Source organism: Sapajus apella, unplaced genomic scaffold, assembly GCF_009761245.1.
Source record: "Sapajus apella isolate SASKATOON/1434 unplaced genomic scaffold, GSC_monkey_1.0 scaffold89, whole genome shotgun sequence".
In the NCBI taxonomy this organism is placed as follows: Eukaryota; Metazoa; Chordata; class Mammalia; order Primates; family Cebidae; genus Sapajus; species Sapajus apella.
This window is the reverse complement of record NW_022437029.1, coordinates 5,792,939-5,817,274: the sequence shown is the minus strand read 5'-3', so window position 1 is coordinate 5,817,274 and position 24,336 is coordinate 5,792,939. Positions and strand designations below refer to the sequence as shown.

The 24,336-nt window shown below is 41.3% G+C and overlaps 1 protein-coding gene across 4 annotated transcripts in view; it reads right to left on the bottom strand.

The window, feature by feature from the left end:
- IL1RL2 (interleukin 1 receptor like 2) overlaps positions 1-24,095 on the bottom strand; it is a 49,493-nt gene extending 25,398 nt beyond the window's left edge. Inside the window, exons 1-5 of one of the 4 annotated variants that reach the window (XM_032255542.1) lie at positions 23,471-23,751; positions 22,889-22,958; positions 21,834-22,068; positions 19,056-19,251; positions 9,477-9,636 (exon numbers count right to left, since the gene is read on the bottom strand). In XM_032255542.1, coding sequence (XP_032111433.1) covers positions 9,477-9,636; positions 19,056-19,251; positions 21,834-22,068; positions 22,889-22,946 — 649 coding nt within the window. In that variant the 5' untranslated portion in view covers positions 22,947-22,958; positions 23,471-23,751. Of the gene's footprint in view, positions 1-9,476; positions 9,637-19,055; positions 19,252-21,833; positions 22,069-22,680; positions 23,237-23,470 lie in introns of those variants that run through there. The other 3 variants (XM_032255543.1, XM_032255545.1, XM_032255544.1) reach the window with 3 other exon arrangements.
- Between the last annotated feature and the right edge of the window lie 241 nt (positions 24,096-24,336).

Sequence of the window (24,336 nt, the reverse complement as noted above, 5' to 3'; positions counted from 1 at the left end):
CAAAGGCCTGACTTAGGTGCCAGCTTGAGAGAAACAGGAACCCTCTTGTTTTATTTTCAAAAAAACTCCCTCATGCTGTTCCTATTCCACAGCAACCATTAATCTGTTTTCCACTTCTATAGTTTCATCCTTTTAAGAATGTTATATAGATGGAAAAATACATAATATCATGTTTTTAAATTACTTTTAAATAGCCTTTAAAATTGGTGGGAGTGGGTAGAGGTAAAGATGAAAAATGTCTAACCAGAAGTTGATAATTGTCAAAGTTGGGTGAGAGATCCATGAGGGTTCATCACATCTTCAGTTTCAATCTTCCTCCTCCAACTCTGCATTTCCATATTCTTTTATATCCCTTCCTCTTCTATTATTGTTCCAGCTCTTTCATCCTACCACCAAACTCTAGCATTGTCTCCCTGTATTGACTCCCTGTCCCTGAGTCTTTCTCTACTTCTTTCCTCTCCCATGTGTCTACCAAAATTTAACAATCACCTACTTAGTTCCATTACTCCTCCTATATATTTGGGGTGGGATATGGAAAAGTTGTAAGAGAGGAGCTAGGAAAAATACAAAAATACATATCTTTTATGATGGTAATAGTAATTGTATATTCCACAAACTATTTAAATACAGCATGTCTCAAACAAAAGTTATCTCCAGCTAGTTAATGTAACGCCACCCACTAGAACACACATATGTAAAATCCAAAAACCATTCTAGGCAACAGCTTTTCTTTCACCTTCTTCAACTTATCAATCACCAAATTCAACTACTTTTACCTCCTCATTTCTCAGCCTGTCTTTTTCTTCATTCCTAAGCCTTCTATTTTCCACTCTTTTTCTAAGCAATCTCATTCACACCCACCTCTTCAAATATCATTTCAGGGCCAATGACTTTGAAGGTCATATCTCTAGTCCTGCCTCTAAGCTCCAGGCCCACACAAGCCATAACCTACTCTGGATCTCCGCCATCCAAGGGCACCTCATACTACTCAATGCAGCAATGACCAAACTCATGATCTCACTCCTAAATCTGGTTTTCCTCCAGAGTCATTTTATTTCACTAAATAGCATCACCATCCAGTCAATAGCATGTGTCAGAAAGCCTAGCTAACTTTTTTGACCATGCCATATTTCTTCCCATATTAAGCCCAACACTAAACCCTGTGGGTTTTACCTCTTAAGATGTCCTGAACCCATCCACATCTCTACATCTTCAAAGATAGCATGTTACCTGTGCCTTCATGCCTTACCTGCACTTCTGCACCTGCACTTCTGATCCACCCTGCAATGGATCATTCTGTGCACAGCAGGCAGTCTGCTGTTTCAGAAATGATAATCAAGCCATGCTACTCTCCTGTTTTCAATCTGTCTGGCTGGCTGTCATTGTTCTTAGAATAAAATTCATACTACTTACTCTGAATTGCTAGTTCCTACTTGATCTTGGCCCTTGACTACTTATCCAACCTCATCACTTACCATAATTTCTCTCATTCATCATCACTCTAACCCTGATTTCCACTCTTCAGATACTCTGAGTTCCCTCTTATACTAAGGCCTCACATTTGCTACTTCCTCAGTCTCGAAAAAATCTCCCCAACTCTATCACCCACATAATGCTTCCTGACCATCAACATCACTATTATCAGAAAGCTTTCCCCGAGCCACTGCCTTCTCACTAGGCCCTCATCTGTTTGATCTCAGATTTTTCCTTTCTTCATTTCTTTCATCTTCCCTGTAATTACACATCTTATTAGTGAGCTATCTGATTAATCTCTGCCTCCCCTCCCTCTCAGCCTTCAGGCTTCATCAGAGCAGTGGTGGTGGCTGTTTTCTTCACCACCATGTTCTCTCTGCCTGGCACAGAACCTAGCTTTGTTCAGTACTCAGCAAAGAGTTCTTAAATGATTGCTTTAAGAAGAAATCCCCCATGGCCTTCTCCCCAGTTGAGACTATCAGCACTCTTTTGGATATTTTATTAGCCTCGTAAATGGTCTCCAAGCTGCAAAGCCCTCTTCACCTCTGACTTCCATCCATCTCAATACCGATGTCTCCCAGCACAAATGCAGCCCCAGGACTGTGCACTTGTATAGGCCCTCAGTGGCTGCATGGTAAAGCCTATGCATAAGCAGCCCCCTGGACCTTGCCCCTGTTTAACTCCACGGTCTCGGCTCCCACCCTCCCTACCAGATACTTACATAGGCTCTAACAAAATCATTTAGATCCAACATAAACATAATGCTTAACTCTTCCATGCTTTGTCCTATAATGTTCTCTCTGTTCTCTCTGCCTAGAGACCCCTTCTCACTCTTATGAATCATACTCATTCTTTACTTTTAAGAATCCTATTCATTCTTTGAAATTCGCCTGGGAACTCCTTTCCTCTTGGAAAGCCTTCCCAGACCATTTGCTTGCCACTCATGGCTCCTTCTTATTCTTTTCCTGCTCCCCAGACACTGTCTATGACTCTACCCTTAGCACATGATATTAAAATGATCCATTTAATCTCTAGATTCATCACCACCAGGCTGACAGTTTCTCAGTAGAAGAAACAATGCTTTTCATTTTTTAATTATCAGGCCATACCATAATACTGGCATAAAACAGATCATAAATAAATGTTTATTGAACATGAAGTAGAGACTACTGAACCCAGCTACTTCCTAAGGGATTCTTCACTTTACCTGATAAATTTCACCTTTCAAAATTTTCCTCCAGTTACTAATGTAAAATTAATTCATTATAGTCAATCATTTGGTTAATAAATAGATCTGTGCCTGGTCTAGGCCAGGCACTGGGCTCGGTGCCAGGGATTCAACTGTGAACAAGATGAGGAAGGTGCTTTTATCAGAGAGGTAATGGTCAGCATAAAAGCCAAATGCATGGAAATCAAAACACCTTATAAAATTAATTTTCTTAATTACTGTGCTTTTAGTGAGAATAATTAAAATTGAAGACCACCCAAAAATATTTAAATCAAATGAGCAGTTGCAGCAAAGAACAAGGAAGGACTAGAAAGGAAGGGCTCTGTGGGAGAACAGCTGGAAGACAGGGAGTCACTGGACTGTACAGAGTAAAGGGCCCTGTCCTGCAAAGGCAGCAGGGAGCCATCCATGCTGAGCAGATCCCCTTAAGGATCCTGACCATCCAGAAATAGCTCAGTCTCCCCAAGTACTCTGAAGTGTGATGGAAACTAGTGACAAATAGGAAGGTCTACATCAAAGAAGTATCGAGCCTTTAGTTCTCATCTAGATGCGTAAATATGGAAAACAACTTTCTACTAAAGAAAGAGCGAAAGGCACCACAGCAGGAACTCCTTGACTTCTTGCCCAGTGTATTTGGAAAAACCAATGCTGGCCTGGGCACTGAATGCCAGAGCTCTGGCTCTGTTTCTGACAATAACCAGCTTTGTGACCTTCAATAGGTATTGATCGACTTACCACCTATGCGACTTACGACCATTCGACTTTACGACCACAATCGCTAGCCACGACTGCTCTGCGTCTGGCAGCGCAAACGTTGCCCAGCTGGGCGTACGACAGTGCGGACCAGCTTCCGGCAGCACTACCATCTCCGTGTGCACCATTTCAACTGTACATATAGCCTACTCAACTTACGACCAAATCGTGTTATGACCGGTCCGTGGTCCCGACCGTGGTTGTAAGTCGAGCACTAGCTGCTCCCCTCCTGGACCTCTGTAAAATTTACGGCTTGGGGAGAGAAAGTAGAGCAAGATGGCAGAATAGAAGAGTTCACCAACTGTCTCCCCTACAAGAACATCAAGTTAACAACTATCTACACAGAAAAAACACCTTGGTCAGAACCAAAAGTCACTTATAGTATCTGGCTTTAACTCTGTATCGAAGAAAAGGACACTAACAAGACAGAAAAAACAGTACTCAATCACCAATGCCACCCTCCCTAATCCTCAACAGTGACGGCATGGTACTAAGTGTCGCTGATTGCTGGGGGAAGAAGAACACAGTAATTGTGAGGCACTGAACTCGGTGCTGTCTTGTTAGAGCAGAAAGGAAAACTGGATCAAACTCAGCTGCCACCGGCCCATGGAGGGAGCATTTAAAACGACCTAGACAGAGGGGAAATACTGATCCAGTGATCAGCACTTGAGTTCCCATAGATCTTACTACCAAAGGCTAAAGTGCTCTGGGTCTTGAAGTAAACCTGACAGGCAGTCTGGGCCACAGGGACTGCAACCCTTAGGCAAGTCCTAGTGCTGCCCAGAGACAATGGACTGGAGTGGGGAATGCCATATACCTCAGTGTTCCCATCTAGGGCAGCCAAGGGAGTGTGGGCATCACCCCTCTTTATCACCCTGGACTTCTCAGCTTGCAGCTCTAAAAGAGGCACTTTCCCTCCACTTAAGGAGAGGAGAGAGAAGAGTGGAGAGGGCTCCATCTTGCATCTTAGATACCAGCTCAGCCATAGCAAGAGAGGACAATGATCAGAGTCATGAGGCCCATGTTCCAGGCCTTCCAGACAACATTTCTAGACACACCATGGGCCAAAGGGGACCCGCTGCCTTAAAGGAAGGGGTTCAGTCCTGGCAGCATTCACCACCTGCTGACTGAAGAGCCCCTGTGCCCTGAATAATCAGAAGCAATTTTCCAGATACTACACTGAATGCCTTGCATGAGCCTCTGAAACTTGCTGGCTTCAGGTGAGACTCAGCACATTACCAGCTGTGGGGGGTTATACGGCAAAACTCCTTTTGCTTGAGAAAAGCAGAGGGAAAAGTTTGTCTTGCACTTTAGGTACTAGCACAGCCACAGGGGGGTAGATCACAAAGCAAGGTCTTGAAGTCCCTGATTCTAGGACTTGAATCTTGGATGGCACTTCTGCACATGCCTGGAGCCAGAAGGGAGCCCACTGCCCTAAAGAGTGAGTCCCACGCAAGGCAGCATTCACCACAAGCTGATTTAAAAGCTGTTGGGCCTTAAAGGAACATCTGTGGTAGTCTGGCAGTACTCCTTGTGGCTGGTGGTGGTGGTGGTGGTTATGGATGGCAAGGCTCTTCTGCTTTTGGAAAGGGAAGGGAAGAGTGGGAAGAACTACATCTTGTGGTTTCACTGCCAGCTCAGCTGCAGTACCAAAAAAAAAAAAAAAAAAAACACTTGTTAGACTTCTAAGGTTTGTTTACTCTAATCCCTGACTCCTAGACGGCACCTTTGGATCCACCCAGGGCCTGAGAGACCTCACCAGTGGCAATCAGCCCTGATGAAAGGAACACAGGCCTGGCTGGCTTTGGCACCAGCTGACCGTATAGCACCAGGGCCTAAGCAAACATAAGCAATAGCCAGGGAGAGGGTAAAGCAGGCCTTGCGCAAGATCCAGTGCTGTGCTGGTTTTAGGTCTGACCCAGCAGTCATAGTGGTCATGGCCACAGTGGTGCTTGTGTCACATCACACTCAGCTTTAGGTGGCTCAGAAAAGACAGAGAGACTCTGGTTTGTTTGGGAGAAAGTAAGGAAAGAGAACCAGTCTCTTCCTGGTATCAAGAGAATTCGCCCGGATATTGTCCATGATCATCAAGGCAGTATTTCTACAAGTCTGCAAGAAGCACAGCATTACTGGGCTTAGGGTGCCCCTTAAAGCAGATACAGCTTAGATCAAAACGCTTGAACCCTTTTGAATATCTGGAAGGCTTTTCCAAGAAGGACAAGTACAAATAAGCTGAGACAGTGAGACTACAATAGATACCTAACTCTTCAACGCTCAGACACTGAAGAACATCAACGAGCATCAACATCATCCAGGAAAACATGACCTCCTCAAATGAATTAACTAAGACACCAGGGGCCAATCCTGGAGAAACAGAGATATGTGATGTTTCAGACAGAGAATTCAAAATAGCTGTGTTGAGGAAAGGCAAAGAAATTCAAGGTAACACAGAAAAGGAATTCAGAATTCTATCAGATAAACAAGGAGATTGAAATAATTTTCTAAAAATCAAGCAGAAATTCTGGAAATGGGAAAATGCAATTGGCATTTTAAAGAATGCATCAGAGTCCTTTAATAGTGGAATGTATCAAGCAGAAGAAAGAATTAGCAGGCTGGAAGACAGGCTATCTGAAAATACACAGCCAAATGAGATGAAATAAAAAAGAATAAAAAACAATAAAGCATGCATGTAGGATCTATAAAATAGCCTCAAAAGGGAAAATCTAAGAGTTATTGGCTTTAAAGACGAGGTAGAGAAAGAGAAAAGAGTAGAAAGTTTATTTGAAGGGATTATAACAGAGAACTTCCCAAATCTAGAAAACGATATCAGTACTCAAATACAAGAAGGCTGTAGAACACCTAGCAGACTTAATCCATAGGAGACTACCTTAAGGCATTTAATAATCACACTCCCAAAGGTCAAGGATAAATAAAGAGCTCTAAAAGCAGCAAGAGAAAAGGAACAAATAGCATACAATGGAGCTCTAACAGATCTAGCGGCAGACTTTTTAGTGGAAACCTTATAGGGCAGGAGAGAGTGTCATAAGGCATTTTAAAAACGTTTGCCCTAGCATAGTATATCCACAAAAATAACCTTCAAACATGAAGAAGAAACAGACTTTCCCAGGCAAACAAAAACTAAAGGATTTCATCAACACCAAACTGTCCTACAAGAAATGTTAAAGGGAGTAATTCAATCAGAAAGAAAAGGGCATTAATGAGCCATAAGTAATCACCCAAAGGTACAAAACTCACGGATTATAATAAATACACAGAAAAACACAGAATATTTTAACACTGTAACTGTGGTGTGAAACTATTCTTATCCTAAGTGGAAAAACTAAATGATGAATCAATTAAAAATAATGACTACAACAACTTTTCAAGATGTGGTCAGTACAAAACGATATAAATAGAAGCAACAAAAAGTTAAAAAGTAGAGGGATAAAGTTAAAATGTAGAATTTTTATTAGTTTTATTTTTCCTTGTTTGTTTATGCAAACAATATTAAGTTGTCATCAGGTTAAAATAATGGGTTATAAAATAATATTTACAAGCTTTCTTTTTGCTTGTTTGTTTATGCAAACAATATTAAGTTGTTATCAGGTTAAAATAATCAGTTATAAAATAATATTTTCAAGTTTCATGGAAACCTCAAACCAGAAAACATACAATAGAGACACTAAAAAGCAGGAAACCAAATCATATCACCAGACAAAATCACCTTCACTAAAAGAAGACAGGAAGGAAAGAAAGGAGGAAGAGAAGACCACAAAACAAGCAGAAAACAAATGGCAGGAGTAAGTTCTTATCTACCAATAATAACATTAAATGTAAATGGACTAAACCCTCCAATAAAGAGACATAGAATGGCTGAATGAATAAAAAAATAAGACCCATTGATTGTTTCCACACTTCACCTATAAAGACACATATAGACTGAAAATAAAGGGATGGAAAAAGATATTCCGTGCCAATTGAAAACAAAAAAGAGCAAGAGTAGCTATAATTGGAGAAAATAGATTTCAAGACAAAAACTATTTTAAAAAAAAGACAAAGTCACTGTATAAAGATAAAAAGGTCAATTCAGCAAGAGGACATAAAACCCAACACTGAAGCACCCAGATTTAAAAGCAAACATTATTACAGCTAAAGAGAGAGACAGGCTCCAATACAATAAAAGCTGGAGACTTCAAAATTCCACTTTCAGCACTGGACAGATCTTCCAGACAGAAAATCAACAAAGAAACATCTGACTTAATATGCACTATTTGGTCTGGGCAAAAAATTTCTTAAGCAATACTACATAAGCACAAAATGGACAAATGGGATCACATCAAGTTAAAAAGCTTCTGCACAGCAAAGGAAAGAATCAACAAAGCAAAAAGGCAACCCACAGAGGAGAAGAAAATATTTGCAAACCACCCATAGGGATTAATAAGCAGAATGTTATAAGGAGCTCAATCAACTCTATAGAAAAAAAAACACAATCTGATCAAAAAATGGGTAAAAGATCTGAATAGACATTTCTCAAAAGAAGACATACAAATGGCAAGCAGGCATATGAAAAGGTGCTCTACATCACTGGTCAGCAGAGAAGTAGGAATCAAAACTACAATGAGATCATCTCAACCCAGTTAAAGCGGCTTATGTCCAAAAGACAGGCAATAACAAATGTTGCTGAGGGTGTGGAGAAAAGAGAAGCCCTGTACACTGTCAGTGGGAATGTAAATTAGTATAACCACTATGAGAAGAGTTGGAAGGTTCCTCAAAAAACTGACAATTGAGCAACCATATGATCCAGCAATCCCACTGCTGGGTATAAACCCAAAAGAAAAGAAATCGGTGTATTGAAGCGATAACTGCAGGCCGATGTTTGTTGCAGCACTGTTTACAATGGCGAAGATTTGGAAGCAACTTAAGTGTCCATTAACAGATGGATAGATAAAAATAATGTGGTACATATACACAAGGGAGCACTATTCAGTCATAAGAAAGAATGAGGTCCTGCCATTTGCAACTACATGGATAGGACTGGATCATTATGTTAAATAAAATAAGCCAGGCACAGAAAGACAAACATCATATGTTCTCACGTATTTTTGGGTTCTAAAAATCAAAACAATTGAACTCATGGACACAGAGAGTAGAAGTAGGGTTACCAGAGGCTGGGAAGTGTAGTAGGGGGAATGAGGGGAGAAGTGGGGATGGTTAATGGGTACAAAATATAGAATGAATAAGACCTACTATTTGATAGCACAATAGGGTGATTATAGACAATAATAACTTAATGGTACATTTTTAAATAACTTAAAGAGGGTAATTGAATTATTTGTAAATCAAAGGATAAATGCTTGAGAGGATGGATACCCCGTTCTCCATGATGTGATTATTACACATTGCATGCCTGTATTCAAAACATTTCATGTACCACATAAATACATACACCTGTTATGTACCCACGCAAATTGAAAATTTTAAAAATTAAATTAAATTAGTGGTTTGAACTAAATTACTTTTAGGGATTTTCTTCCCCTAAGGCTATACTTTCAAACCTCCAGGGCTTATCTTCAAGAGAGCTGGCTGCTCTGGCCTGAGAACACAGGTCCCATGCACAGCAGGATATCCCAGGACCATATCCAGAACTCTGAGCTCTGCAGCACTCAAGGCAGGGGAGACCTCGGCTGAAATGGGAGTCACGTTCATCACATCTACCAGTTTCTAAATACCTGTGTTTCATCAGGCACTCCAGAAGCTAGTCTATGTGCATAATCTCATTTAATTCTCACAAATCAACCAAGAGTTTTGAGCGTTCTGTTGTTCAGATGAGGGGACTAAGCTGCTCATGTCCTTCTGCCTCACTCCTCCCAGCTTCTGATTCTAACAGTGGCAGGTCTGAGACCCTGCTAGCCTTCAGGAAAATCAAGACCTAGAATCACTCCTACCCAAAGTCCAAAGCCGGAAGCCAGTTCGCACAAAGCCAAGAGAAGACAAGGCAACAGGCATACATGAGCATACTTACTGGTGCTCACAGTGATGCTATTTGAAACCTTGTACTTCTTCCCTGAGTGTAACAGTATGGTCTGACACACGTAGTTCCCTCTGTCCTCTGGCGAGACGTTGCTCACAAAAAGCTTGGTTTCCAAATGAGTGAACCGCTCCCCTTTAATCTCGTTACAGTCCTAATACAAATAAAAACAAAATTCAATTCAATGAATTCTTAGAAACCTGTGTGATCCCTAGAATTAGGGTAATCTACAATCTTACTGGAAGACCACAGATAGCTAGCAAAGTGAGTAAATAGAAAAATAGATAGACGATAGATTAATGATAGACGGATAGATAAACACAGCAGAATTCCTTGCCCAGTTTGTTTATAATGTGTATATATATATATATATGTGTGTATACATATACATGTTCAAGTGTGTGTATATAGATATACACAGATTTGACAAAGAATATTTTACAGGCTAAAGTGAGTTATACAAACATTAAGTCTAGCAGGAGTTGAGGGAAGAATGGCCTATGTGAGTTGGGAGGAAGACTTCACAAAGGAAAACTGAGCCTGGGTAAGTTTTTGGCAGAAGGATATGAACATCCTCCACCTTCAAGGACTGATGTCTCCCAGCAGACTACCACTTAATGGCCCAAGTCCCTTTACTGGAAACCCAGGTGAATGGTGACTGCTCCCACTGCATTGCGGGGCCAATTACACTTTCTGCATTTATCAAGCATTGGACTTTATAGAAATCCAAAATAGTTTTTCACCAATATCCAATTTGAAGGGCTGAACTGTGATCAAAGGATGCTGGCCAAGTTTATGGAGGGCAGATGTCACATCACTTCTCGCACTCCCCACGCCTCCCCCATGGACAAAGCAACAACCTCACACCCAACCAACCAGATGACTAGTGAGTCTCAGGAATGCTTTCTCTCTCAGCAGACACCCAGAAGGCAAGCCTCACCATTCCTCTGTCCTGTCCTAGGCTTACATTCTCATGTTAATAATCACTTCTTTCATTCCTTGGGCCCACTTCTGAATTTTCCCAAACATGTTCCCTGTCCTTCAAGAAGCTACACTCCACAGAGTGACTGCTTAGCTAATTGAGTCCATTTGTTCATTCAAATGTTTGAGTTCCTGCAGTTTGCTTGCACCGTGACGGGCCTGGCCATGTAGGACTAAGATGCAGTCCCTCTCCTCAGGAAGTGCACAGTCTAAAAGATAAAATCAACATGCAAACCCCTAATTGAATAAATATTTAACTGCCCAAGTGTGAAGCTCTCTCCTCACCTAGGCAGTTCAGAGTCACACTTCGTTCTCCACCCTTGGAGCAGCATGAATAGAGCCACCCAGCAGGATGTAATAAATAATTAATGCCACATTAATTATTATAAACATTATAATTAATGTTCATTTGTAATGTGAAATGTTACTTCCTAGAAGGCTTACATTATTTCCCTGTAAATACCTGGTATTGGAAACCAATTCTGACAACTGCTTATCAAACGAAATGGGAATTACTAATCAGCGTTAGATGTGTGAAGACATCTGACTCTGATATTGTGATGTCTTCCTTAGGATACAGACAGGCACTTTTTTTTCCTGAGACAGGTTCTTGCTCAGGGGATTCTCCTACTCCAGCCTCTTGAGTAGCTGGGACTACAGGTATTTGCCACCATGCCCTATTTTGTTTTTTTAGTGGAGACGGAGTTTCACCATGATGCCCAGGCTGGTCTCAAACACCTGGGCTGAAAGAATCTGCCCACCTTAGACTCCCCAAGTGCTAGGATTACAGGCATAAGCCATGCACTCAGCCCAAACAAAGCACAATGTTTAGTCCTTGGACTTCATAAACCTCTTCCCTGGACAGTCCTCCCTGGATAGTCCCTGGCTAGGCACAGTCTCTGGGCCTCCCCTTCTGTGCTTCCATGGTCGAGCAGTTCTCTCTCTTTTTTTTTTTTAAATTGCATTTTAGGTTTTGGGATACATGTGAAGAACATGCAAGATTGTTGCATAGGTACACACATGGCAGTGTGATTTGCTGCCTTCCTCCCCATCACCTACATCTCTTTCTGATTGATTCATTCTTTCTTTCAAGATGTGACTATTTTAATCATCTTAAAGTTCAGCCTTGACAGCTGAGGGCCATTCCGTCGCTTTGCTGTAAGTTGGACTGCCTCTATTCTGATCCACTGGAATATTATTTCAAAGTTTAAATTTGAAACAAGCTTGGATTTAAATTCAAAATCTTTAGGGTAATGTCTCACTAACAAGATTTAAGATTAAAATATTAAGAACAATAGAGTCCACATTTGAATACCTTATATATTCCAGGCACCATGAAGAAAACTCCTGACCCAGCAGGTACAATATTTCAGAGACATAAAATAGCCTGAGAATTCTTGCTAAGATGCAGTGGGTACAGAAGCGTGATGAAGATAAAACTGGTGAGGCAGTCAGGAGCCCTGTCATATAAAACTTTGAAGAGGAGTTGAGCATCAGAAGCTTTCTGAGCAAGAGAATAAGATAATCAGATTTTCTTTTGGGAGAGATCCTTCAGTTGCCATGTAGTAAAGGATTAAAACAGTGCAATGCTAAAGACCCTTTAGATTTAAATAAAATCTAAGATTTTTAAATAAAATCTAAATATAAGCAATTTAGATTTTAGTTCCATAAACTGAGGTCAAATGGAACCTAAACAAAGGCAGGGCAGTAGGGATAGCAGGTACAAAACAAAAAACAATGATTTTAAGCAATTTCAATCCATAAAATTTAGTGACAATTTTGGAATACACAGAGGGAGCAGGACTTAGGTATGCAAAGGTGTTATTAGGTAGAAGAAGGAATGCAAATAAATGGGAAAAAAATGATCCTATTTGGGGTAAGATTAAAAAATAGCTCTAACCACGGTGCATTGGGTGAGCAGTAGGGATGGGAGGGTCTAAGGAGAACATATATTAGACTGTTGGACAAAAGAATCTGGAGTTTGGAAGAAAGCTCAAAGTGGAAGAGAATTGGGAGCCATATGTAGAATACAGAACCAAATGGATGGTTCTATAAATCATCCACTTGAATGTAAGCAAAGTGAGCATAGAAGATGACCACGGCTGAAACCATGGGGAACCCCAAATCATACGACCCACATATAGAGGAAAAGAACTCAGTGATGATTACAAAGGAAGCGCCAGAAACAAAAATGATAAGCAGAGACAGAGTATCAGTAAGTCTTATAAAGAAATGAGAAGGGAGTTCCCGGCTGATGGGAGTGCCCAGCAGTGCTGAATGACACAATCTGGCTGAAAATGAATGTTAATTTAGCAACTGGAGAGCCCGAAGTAACTTTAGCAAGTTCAGACTGAGCAGTGATAGGGGCCCAAAACTGCTGTGCTGAAGAGTAATTTGGGATTGAAACAAAAACCAAATTGGAGACATTACCGCTTTTCCAGGTATACACAGATGTCTTAATACCCAAACCTTGTCCTTTGTCAGCTCTTCAGTTTCGAAGACTTCCTAGAGACTTCTCTCAGTTTTCAATCCTCCCATACATAAGCCAGGATTTGCCATAGGGATTTGCCATTATCCAGAACCCCTGTCTCCAAATTATTAAAATTAAATATACTACTTTCTGATTGATTCCCTATTCCAGCTCACTCATTCCTTTAACTAAATAATAATCTCCAATATTTATTTTTTAGGTACTTATTATGTACTCATGTTGAACTAAATGTTTCGTGGATAGATTAGGTCATTTAATCTTTGAAACACAGCCATGAGGCCATATACCTCTGTCTGGATTTAGCAAACAAAAACCATTCTGTATTATATGCGGAAAAGAATTCAAGACAAGATACTAGATGCTTTGCAAAATCTGTGAAAGTGCTTAGGAAGGGGCATCGAGGCCAGAACCACACTGCAGAAGTAGCTTTCCCTGAAACCTGCGATCTCTACCACAACCCTGAAAGTGGGGAATTGATACCACGTGCAATTCAGAGACCAGGGGTGCCACTTACTCAACTCCAGTGTGTCAAGCCATGCCACATCAGGAAGAGCCACCCTGACAAATAAACCAGAAGACTCAGCTCCCACAAAACTGGAGACTAGGCACTTCAATACTGCTGGAGAAATTTCCATGTCTCCAGGGCTGTGATTTCCAGTAGAAAAGCCAGGAAGATGCACCATCCTTACCTTCACCTTTCAGTGAAGCCAGCTGGAGACATGGAATTCCATCCAGAGCCTTAGCAGTAAGTGACTCAGTAAAATGTAAGGTGGTTTGGTTGTTTTGTTCTTGTGACTTTTTAGCTTTAAGGCGTCTACAAGACAAAAGGCCTCACCGTGGATGGTGAGTGTCTACTCACTGTGGGCATCACAATTTTCCACCTGAACTTTTGATCCATTCAACTCACTTTTCTATCTTAACTTGGATTAGCCGACCTGACCTCTCTATTTTCTTCTAAGTTCTAGGCTGGTTCAGCTATCATTTCCTTTCCTGTCCATCCTGGACTCATGTGTCCATCACTTCAATCACTTCCCTTCCAGTACCTCAACTCTGTAGCCCTCAGTCCTTCCAGCATCTTCACCTGCAAAGCCCCCATTCTGATGGATCCCTTCATCTCTCTGCTACATGCTTCCAGCCAGATGAGCAGAGCACTATAGGAGATAATCACATAAACGGGCATCTTGGTACCACTATAAATTCAGGGTCTTCACCTTAGAAATTCTTTGTGTCACCATCTATTTACTTACATTACTCTTTTAAATTTTCGCCGTAATGTCTTCTTACAATTAGAAAAAAATAGAGGCCCTCAGATATGAGTTCTCCCACCTCCTCTCCCCCTCCTTTTCTCTTATTTTATCAGTTCTACTTTATAACTTTCTGAAATGAACCCCACTCTTAACTTGATTTCTAGGATAGTCCAAATGATCAGGATGCTACCATCCTCAAGCCCTTCACATGTATTCACTGGTACCTACAAAAGGACTTTTCTCAAATGTGAATTTGCTCGTGCCATTCTCCTGATGGTAGGATTCACTGCCAAAATTCTTTAGATTGGCATAAATGGTCTTTATTTTCTAGCACCATCTTTCTACACGTACCCTAAACTCTAACCAAGGCCCCCAAACACCATTCTCTTTCTAACCCAATGCCTTTGCACTTGCTGCTTCCCTGTAATTACTGACCTTTCCCATATCCACCAGGCTAATTAAGCACAGTTCAAAGGCACCTTTTCCAGGAAGCATAGCCACAGACATTCCAGGACCTACTCTAATTTTGCTTTCTTTATGTTCTTCTCATGCTGTAATAAAATTCTTAGTTTATTTGTCTGCTTCCTCTGATAAACTATAACTTCTTTAAAGACATATGACATCGCTTGGCACAGGACCAGGAAGATCACAGACTCCAGATACTTGCAGAATTGATTCCAACCCTCTGGTTTTACGGATGACAACATTGAGGCCCAAAGAGTGATTCCAGGTCTGAGCACAAGGTCGTGACAAAAACAGCCGTACCTGAGTCACCAAATCTGAGCAGGTAGTACAGTATCAGATGATCTCTCCTGCTTAACACTGCTGGTCTCCAGATTTCACCTACCTTCACAAGCCCAAGGGTTGTTTTAAAAATAAAGGCATCTGAGCCCCACCCATGTGTGATCTGCTTCAGTTATTAGAGGGTGAGGCTGAACATCTGAATTTTTAAAAGACCCATAGGATCGAATCTCTTAGGATTGCTGGTCATAACTCTTGAGTCCCTCTCCAAGTGCTGCATAAACAGAAGTTAGAATAGCCAAGGCAACATTTCAGAAAAGGAAAAAAGCAGAGAACTTACACAAAACTTGCAAGAGTTACCTAATGCCATAATAATTAGAAAGGATAAGGGCCAGGTGCAGTGGCTTACACCTGTAATCCCAGTACTTTGGGAGGCCAAGGCAGGTGGATCATTTGAGGTCAGGAGTTTGACACCAGCCTGGCCAAAATGGTGAAACCCTGTCTCTACTAAAAATCCAAAAAATTAGCCAGATGTGGTGGCCTGCATGTGTAATCCCAATTACTCTGGAGGCTGAGGCAGGAGAATTGCTTGAACCCAGGAGGCAGAGGTTGCAGTGAGCCAAGACCATGCCACTGCCCTGTATTTTTTTGAGACTCTGTCTCAAAAAAATAAAAAGAGAGAAAAGAAATAGAAGGAAACACTACAGACGTTCCAAAACAGATCTACACACAAAGAGCAATTTGCTTTAAGTCAGAGGTGGCATGCAAAGCAATGTGAAAAGAACAGATAAACTATAAGTCCATACAGAAAAAAAATTCCACTTGACCCTACCAACACTACACTACATTAAAATTCAGTGGAAAAAGAAAAATAATGAAACTTCTAAAAGAAAATGTAGGAAAATATCTTTTTACCTTGGGGTAGGAAAAGATTCTTAAGTCACAGAAAGTACCAATCACAAAGGAAAATCGATACGTTAGACTGCATTAAAACCAAGAAGTTGAGACCTCATTACCAGAATAGAAAGGCTAGCCATTGCTTAGAAGAACACATTGTAACAATTACTGGTATCTAGATATATAAAGAACTACTACAAATCAATGAGAAATAGACAAGACAAGGTTAGCAAACCACCCATGGGCCAAATGAGGCTCACCATCTGTTTTTGTAAATAAAATGTTATTTAAACACAACCACACTCCTTCATTTCTATATTGTCTACAACTGGTTTTGTGCCATTAAAGCAGAGTTGAGTAGTTGAAACAGAGACCATCTGGCCTACAATGCCTAAAATATTTATTATTTGGCTTTTCACAGAAAAAAAAATGGTATCTCCTGGACAAGGTATCCTGTAGGCACTCAGGAGGCTGAGGCAGAAGGGTCACTTGAACTCAGGGGTTCAAGGTTACAGTGAACTCTGATTGCATCACTGCCCTCCAGCCTGGGTGACAGAGCAAGACCTTGTCTCAAAAAAAAAAAAAAGTTCACCAGCAAGTACTCAAAAAAACTACACACACACACACACACACACACCCAAGGGCCAAGAAAAAAAAATTTAAAGAATATCAGCATTATCATTTGGTATTAAAGCTGAAATGAAACACAATTACTTATTTATCCAAACAGCAAAAATTAAAAAGACTAATAGTACCATGTGTTGTCAGACATAGGAGCATAAACAACTCTTATACACTGCTGCTGGAACTGTAAATTGGCACATCAATATGGAAAATGTTTTGGCATTTTCTACATACTCTTATGGCCCAACTATTTCACTCTCATGCAATATGCCCTATAAAATTGCATTCATAAGTGAGAAAAGTGTTCATACAGCTTTGCTTCTAAGACCCAGAAATTGGAAATGACTCAAAAGTCTAACAACAATAATGATGAAACAGTATACTGCACAGCAATGAAAATGAATGAAATATAGCCACATGCAACAGCATGGATAATTCCACTGGTTTGCTCTTGAGCCAAAGAAACTAGACATAAATATTACATATGATTTTATTCAAATTAAACAAAATTTGAAAACTGGCAAATCTAATCTATGATAGTATTAATCCGGAAAGGGGTTATTTGGGGTGACTAGGTAGGCATAGTTTTGCAAGATGGAAGAGGCAGGCCTTCAGAGGTGCTAGTACTGTTTTCTTTCTTGAACTTCATGGGGAAGAATAATTAAAAGGTATGTTTGTTTTCTGATAATCCATCAAGCTTGTCCACTTATGATTTCTGCATTTTATATGTATATGTTTTACTTCAATTAAAAAGTTTTTTTTAATGTGTTCCAAACAGTGATACCCAAGATATATAAAGATATAAAATCTCCTGTAAGTCACAAGAAAATATGAGCAGTCAGTTCAGAAGAGGATCCAGAAATGGCCAATAAACATATGAAAAAATTGGTCAATCTCACTAATAATTAAGGAAAAGCAAAATAAAATAACAAATAGGTATATTTTATACCCACCAAATTGATTTTAAAAATGAAAGTCTTATAATATGAAGTTTGACATAAGGTTTTAGGAAATCTAGAATACTCCTGGTGAGCCAGGCATGGCAGTTCATGCTTATAATCCCACCACTTTAGGAGGCCAAGGCAGGAGGATTACTTGAGGTCAGGAGTTCAAGATCAGCCTGGGCATCATAGCAACATTCTGTCACCACAATTTAAAAAATCAGTTGGGCTCCCACTTGAGCTCAGGAGTTAGGCTGCAGTGAGTCATGATCACACCACTGCACTCCAGCCTGGGCAACTGAGTGAGACCCTGTCATAAAATAAAATAAAACAAAATACTCCTGGCAAAAGTATAAACTAATACAAAATTCTGTAAAGCAATTGTGCAACATCTAAACAAAGTTGAATATTTTATTCATTGGCATGCCCTACAAATGAGCAATTCTAGGGCTAGTAATCATATGTCAGATAAATGCATGCACTGGCAAATGTGCCTTAACAGACAGGTATAAGGACATTCACTTCTACATTTCTTGTGAAAGGAAACTGAACAACCTAAATGAACATGCAACACGTAACAGAAAGGATCAATAAAGCCAAAAGTTAGCTTTTGAAAAGAGTAATAGAACTCACAAGTCTCTGATGAAACTAATCAAGTAAGAGAGTGAGAGTGTGTGTGTGTGTGTGTGTGTGTGTGTGTGTGTGTGTAAGAAAGAGAGAATGAATAATAACTAAAGGTGAACCATACTTGAAGGTTTTAACGTCTGCAGAAGCAGGCATTAGAAGAGAAGACCTGCTAAACAATTTTCCAGAATATATGAAACTTTTAACGAAATGGGAAACTTCCTAAGACATGAAATCTTACCAAACTCACTCAAGAAAAAGTAGGAAATTTGCATAATCCTTTCGCCACTAAAGAAATTGAATCAATAGATGAAAACCTTCCCATAAAGAAAACTCATGACCCAGAGGGGTGCACTGGCAAGTGTTAACAAGCAGGAAAAACTAATTCCGATCTCAAATAACTAGCTTGTGCTCTTCCATGCCAAGGGTTACCTTCTATGTCAACATATGCTAGGATCATCCAGAAAAGCGAAACTTTGAAGATGAAAACACAAAGTGCAGAAAGATGAGCATAAAAAAGGAAGGGCTAGGAAGACCTAGACTATATATTTCCATTTGCTAGTATAGCATTATACAAGAATAATCACAGACACTGATCATGATAGCCACATGTTGAGGAAGGTATGAGGAGCCTAGAGCAAATATGGAACAGTAGCAGGAAAGAGGTTTTCAAGGGGGGGACCGTTTATAATTTGTGATTATTGAACCATTCCCATGTAGTATGCATTTAAACAAACATAATTAATGTTAGAAAATCAAGAATAGCCAAGGATAGCCCGAAAAATAGGAATAAGAACTGGAGGAAGAGGGTGGATTCAAATAATAAAATATTACAAAGTTATAATCACTAAAATTTTTTTATAAACAAGTAATTAGGAAGGTAACATTATCAATGACTACTAGCTAACTATCTTAGGCACACAAATTTCTTTAACAATTCTGCCTTAAAAATACAACTTAACCTATAACAAACAGTGGGTTTTAAAGAAAACGAGGAAACATGTCAATAAGAAAATAGGTTTTTTACCTTATACCACATTGTGGAATCCAAAATACAACTCTCTGGGAAGTGCAGGTGACATGTGAGACTATCATCTTTTCCAACATGTAATATTTGCCTGTACTCATCTGATAAATTCGGCAAACCACTTACAGAAGTGTCACACCAATGTTTTTCAATAGCAGTTAGGTTTACATGTATTCTATGACAGCTGTCTCTACCCCTGTAAGACAGATTGAGACCTCATAAACTCTTTTAAAAAAATCACAAAATAAAATAATTCAGCTCATTTTCGAATGTTTTCCAATCATTTCCATAGTACTGTGCAAACCCTCTGCCTTTAACGAAGCACCACACAAATTATCCATCACAATAGGACAAATGGTTTTCATACAGTGGAGAAACTGGACAACACCTTACCCAAGTGATGAAAAAGAACATCACCATCTAGGGGCAAGTGGGCGCCACGTGCCTCTGAGTAATATTCTGAAGAGGACAAAAAGCACTCACCTAGCATTCCAGCCAAAATGGCACAGCCTGAACCTAATCATGAAGAAATGCCTGACAAACCTCAATAAAGGAGATAATACAAAACAACTGCCTATAGTCCTTAAAAATGTCAGTACCATAAAAACCAAAAGGCTACGGAAACGTTCCAGATTAAAAGAAATTAAATATTCATGGCAACCAAATTCGATGAATGATCCTAGATTGGTAACTGTACTGGAAAGAAAGAGAAAAATTATAAAGGTCTTCAATGAGACTATTGACAAAGTTAGAATATAGATTACAGATTAAGGTATTATATGATGGTGATGTTTCCTGAATTTGATAACTATACAGTGATTATGTAAATGAATAAATATACATTGAAAGGAAATGGGAAATATACTCTGTTGATAGGAAACATATATTGAAATGTTAAGGGCTAAGAGGGTATGATGCATACAACTGAAATGGTTTAGGAGAAAAATATTGTTTATAATTTATATCATATATGATGAAAATTAAAAGATTAATTTAAAAATATATTCTTAAAAATGAGGAATCTAGATAAAGGGCGAAAGAAGTTCTTGATACTATTCTTGCAAAATTTATGTAAATTTAAAATTATTTCAAAGCAAAAGGTAAAAATATACAGTTTACTAAACATATATTCTATCTGAATGTTATTAATAAAAACCTTGGAGAATTCATGTTCATTTTCTTTCATGACAGATAATAATTTTGTCTAATTTCTATTAAAGAATATTTTTCCTCATTTCACAGCACCCAGATTTAAATATTTTAAATCTAGCATCCAGATTCATTTGTGTGATGTACGATCTTCAAGTCTAGTTAATAATTCACAGCCTAGACTAAAATAGGAAAGCAGACTTCCACATGCCCTGAGCGGTTTATTAGTGACTAAATCTGTGGAAGAGAGCCAAGCAGAGCTAACGACCACTTCCACTTGTGAACCACTCAATGTTGTGCATTTAGTCTGTCTGGCGTATAGAAATGAGGAATCTGGCAGGAATCGGAGTGGGGCGTCCCACGGGCCACGCTGGGACACAGAAAGGGGCCAGCAAATACTGCAGAATAAAAACAAGAGACAGAGAATGGAGTACCTATTTTACACATGGTCTCAGTTAACTTTCACCTCAACCCTATCAGCCAGCATTACTTCCATTTTACAGAAAAAGCCAAGCCTCAGAGAGATCAAGTAATTTGTTAAGGTCGTGCAAGCTAGCCTGGGAGAATCACGAAGTTGTGGCCCTCAGGCTAAATTTGGTCTACAGATGTGTTTTATTCACGCCTTACAATGTTTTACAAATTATAAAAGTTGCACACACAAATTCCAATTTCCAGATTCCCTTGAAAAGTGAGAAGATGGGCTTGACCTGAATAGACAGCTACCTTTGAGGGGCACATGCTCTCCAGTTGACCACAGTCACCACCAGGCCTATGTTACTCACTCGTATTTCTTAGCACAGGTTCTCCACTGAGGTCAGGAACATACTTGATGCTTACTCCCTGCCTTAATCAGATTCCTCATGAAAAGGGCGCATAGGAGGCTTATTCCTATCTGGATGTGCCACTTCCCACAAAAACTTTTGGCATTTCAAGAAAGATGGCAGCGGCTGGAGGTGGTGGATCACACTTGTAATCTCAGCACTTTGGGAGGCCGAGGCAGGCGGATCACGAGTTCAGGAGATCGAGACCATCCTGGCTAACATGGTGAAACCTCGCCTCTACTAAAAATACAAAAATTAGCCAGGCGTGGTAGTGCGCCTATAGTCCCAGCTACTCAGGAGGTTGAGGCAGGAGAATCGGTTGAACTGGGGAGGCAGAGGATGCAGTGAGCTCACATTGCACCACTGCACTCCAGCCTGGGGTGACAAAGCGAGAGTCTGTCCAAAAAAAAAAAAGGGGGGGGGGGGGGGAAGGGGGGGGGGAAAGGAGGGAAGGAAGGAAGGAGGAAGGAAGGAAGGAAGGAAGGAAGGAAGGAAGGAAGGAAGGAAGGAAGGAAGGAGGGAGGGAAGGAAGGAAGGAAGGTGGCAACAATAATATTGAAACAAATACACTTTGTCTTGGGTCTGGCCTGAGGTGACATTTCCATGGGAAAAGATGCATATCAGATTCCAAAAATGATTTACAAATCTGTTCTGTTTAAAAATGTGTTCATTGGAAATCTTCTTGTAACAATTATAAAAACATACAACATATTTCTTCTCAATGAGTTTTCTATGTTCATTAAGAATTTTCCTAAAAGAATTTATGCATACACACACGAGTTAGTTCTATTTTAAATGAGGAACTTACTTTATAACACATTGGTAGATTCCTGAGTCCCCCAATGCTATAGGGAGAAACAAAATCCAAGTCTCGTCCTGGTGAATTCTCAACTGTGTGCTTTTGGACACTGGGATTTTGCTAGAATTTTTATACCAAGGTATACTGACTTCCCCAGACGTTACTGGAGGGAATGTACAATTAAAAGCAAAAGGCTGATTTGCTGAAGGCATTTCAATTCTCGTAAAAATGTCCTTGCATCCATCTAGGGAAAGAAAAACAAAACAACCATGTAAGAAAACTTCGGTTTCATTTACTATTCGTTTTTTTTAAATCCACTTCAATTTTCCTGCCAATTTGAAATTTTATTTGGGAGTTTCTTGACTCTGGAAATTTCTCAAAAATAGCCTGCTGATTATAAAGTATAATTCCAAGTTATTCAAATGTATCCATAAATTATTCAAATGCATCCATAATTTGCTCCATTCCCTCCTCACAAGTCTTCCCCATTAGGAATGATTTCCCTCTTTCCCTTATAGTCTAAGACCCATAATTCTTTTCATCCCCCTCCCACAGAGTAAAGGAGCCCTTCTTGTCTTTTCTGTTTCTGCTCTGCCACCCAGTTATTTTACTCTGTCTTGAGTAAAAGGTATTTCATCCCAAAACGATTGTTTTTAAAAAAATTGTTTCACTTTTAAAGTTCATTTCCACCAAATTTCTTAGAAGAAATTTGTTCTATTGATGATTTCCTTGCTTTCACCTTGTGTCATAAAATAACCCTTTATCATATAAAATAGGCAGTAGTAACTCCATTTGAGCATTTTTACTCCAGTCTTCACTTGCAATTTGCCTAACTCCCTCCCCTCCCCGAAGTCACCTCCAAGCTCCAAGGCGACATTCAGGGCTGAGCATCCCAGCAGTCGCCTTTTCCTCTTCCGCGGGACTCCGCCTGGCGGTCTGCGGAGAGTAAGGAGCCGCGCTCCTGCTGGCGCGATCCTCGGGGTTCGCACTGGGGGCTCCCCTTGAGGGGCCAGGAGCCTGTGGACAAGGGCGGTCTCTGGGAACGGAGGACACACGGAACGTACCTGCTCTGACAGACAGTGGAAGGGCGATGGACAACCCGCAGAACAGCAAGGACCACATCCCCAAACCCGGCTGCAAGGAAGGGAGAAGAGGGTGGGAGGGGAGGGCGCTGCCGACCCCGCCCCAGGCGTCGGCTTCGGCGACTTCGGAGTCTCAAAGACAACCGCCCAGGTCGCTGACCTTCCCTTCCTCCTGGGGAGCCCTCGGTCTTTGCCCCCACGTTTCCTCAAGGACTGCCCTTCCCCTGTGTCCTTCCTCTGGGCGCCCGGCCTTTAGGATCCAGGGCGGGGAGCTCGCCCCGCCGCGGAGGGGGATGGGCGGGGAGTGGGCGGCGGCGGTGCGGACCCGGTGGGAGCCCCTTCTGCCACCTGACAGCGAAGCGGGCTCGCGTCCCGAGCCCCCGCGAGGCCAGGGCGCCCCCCAGCGCATCCCGCGGCCTGGGGCCCGGACGTGGGACCCCATCCCCGCCCGCGTCGCGCGCAGCCTCCCCTACGCTCCTGCGGCCTCAGGATCCGCCCGCACCTGGCTGTCTAAACTGAAACCCCAAACACCAGCTCACTGGGGAGCAGCCAGGGCAGGCCTACCTGGCAAGGGCCGGCGAGAAAGGAGCGAGGAAGGCCGGGAGCCGCTGGAGCTGAAAGTAGCCGCGGGCTCCACACCTCGGCCCAGAGACTGAGTCGGCTCCCCCTCGGTCACCTAGCGGGTCAGGGGCCCACCCGAGGGACCTGATCCCTGGCCTCTGGTGACGCACATTGTCGCCACCTCTTTTCCTACACACCTCTCCTACCGTCAGGGCCGCCACCCATGCCTGGCTCAGCTGCAGACTCCCGGCCCGGGGTCGACCTGCCTACCGGATTGGAACGTGCCGGACCTCGTGGAGAGTGGAAAATATGACGGTGACCCGAGTCCTGTCAGGCCACTTCCATGCCTGGGTATTTCCCCGCCACCGTGGGCAGGGCAGACCTGCCTTCCCCAGTAGAGCGTAGGAAGGAATGTGGCATCATCACTAGGAAGTGGCTTGAAAGTCTTTGAGCCTGATTTTCTAGCATCTAAGTCCTTCATCACCAGTAATGTCTTCTTTAGTCTATTCCAAGTTGAACGTCTAAATTAATTATTCATTCCTTTCCAAATCCCATTTGAGCACTGCCTACTGTGCATTGGCCTGTATGGAATGACCCCAAAGTGGAACTTATCCCAAATGGCTTCTAAGGAGTATCATGAACCTGCCTGATTCATACTCATTAATTTCTGTAAGGCAGGCGTCCCATTGTGATCTTCAACGACTATAGAGCCTGAAGACTGTTCCTGTCTAAAACTTACCAATGCGATATCAACAGGGACCTGCTACCCTAGTCATCAGGAGACACCCCAGAGTTATCCCACAGGGCAATGAGATGTAGGAAAAGATGCAAAATGTAATCTCCATTCAACAGATTCTTGGTCAAGCTCT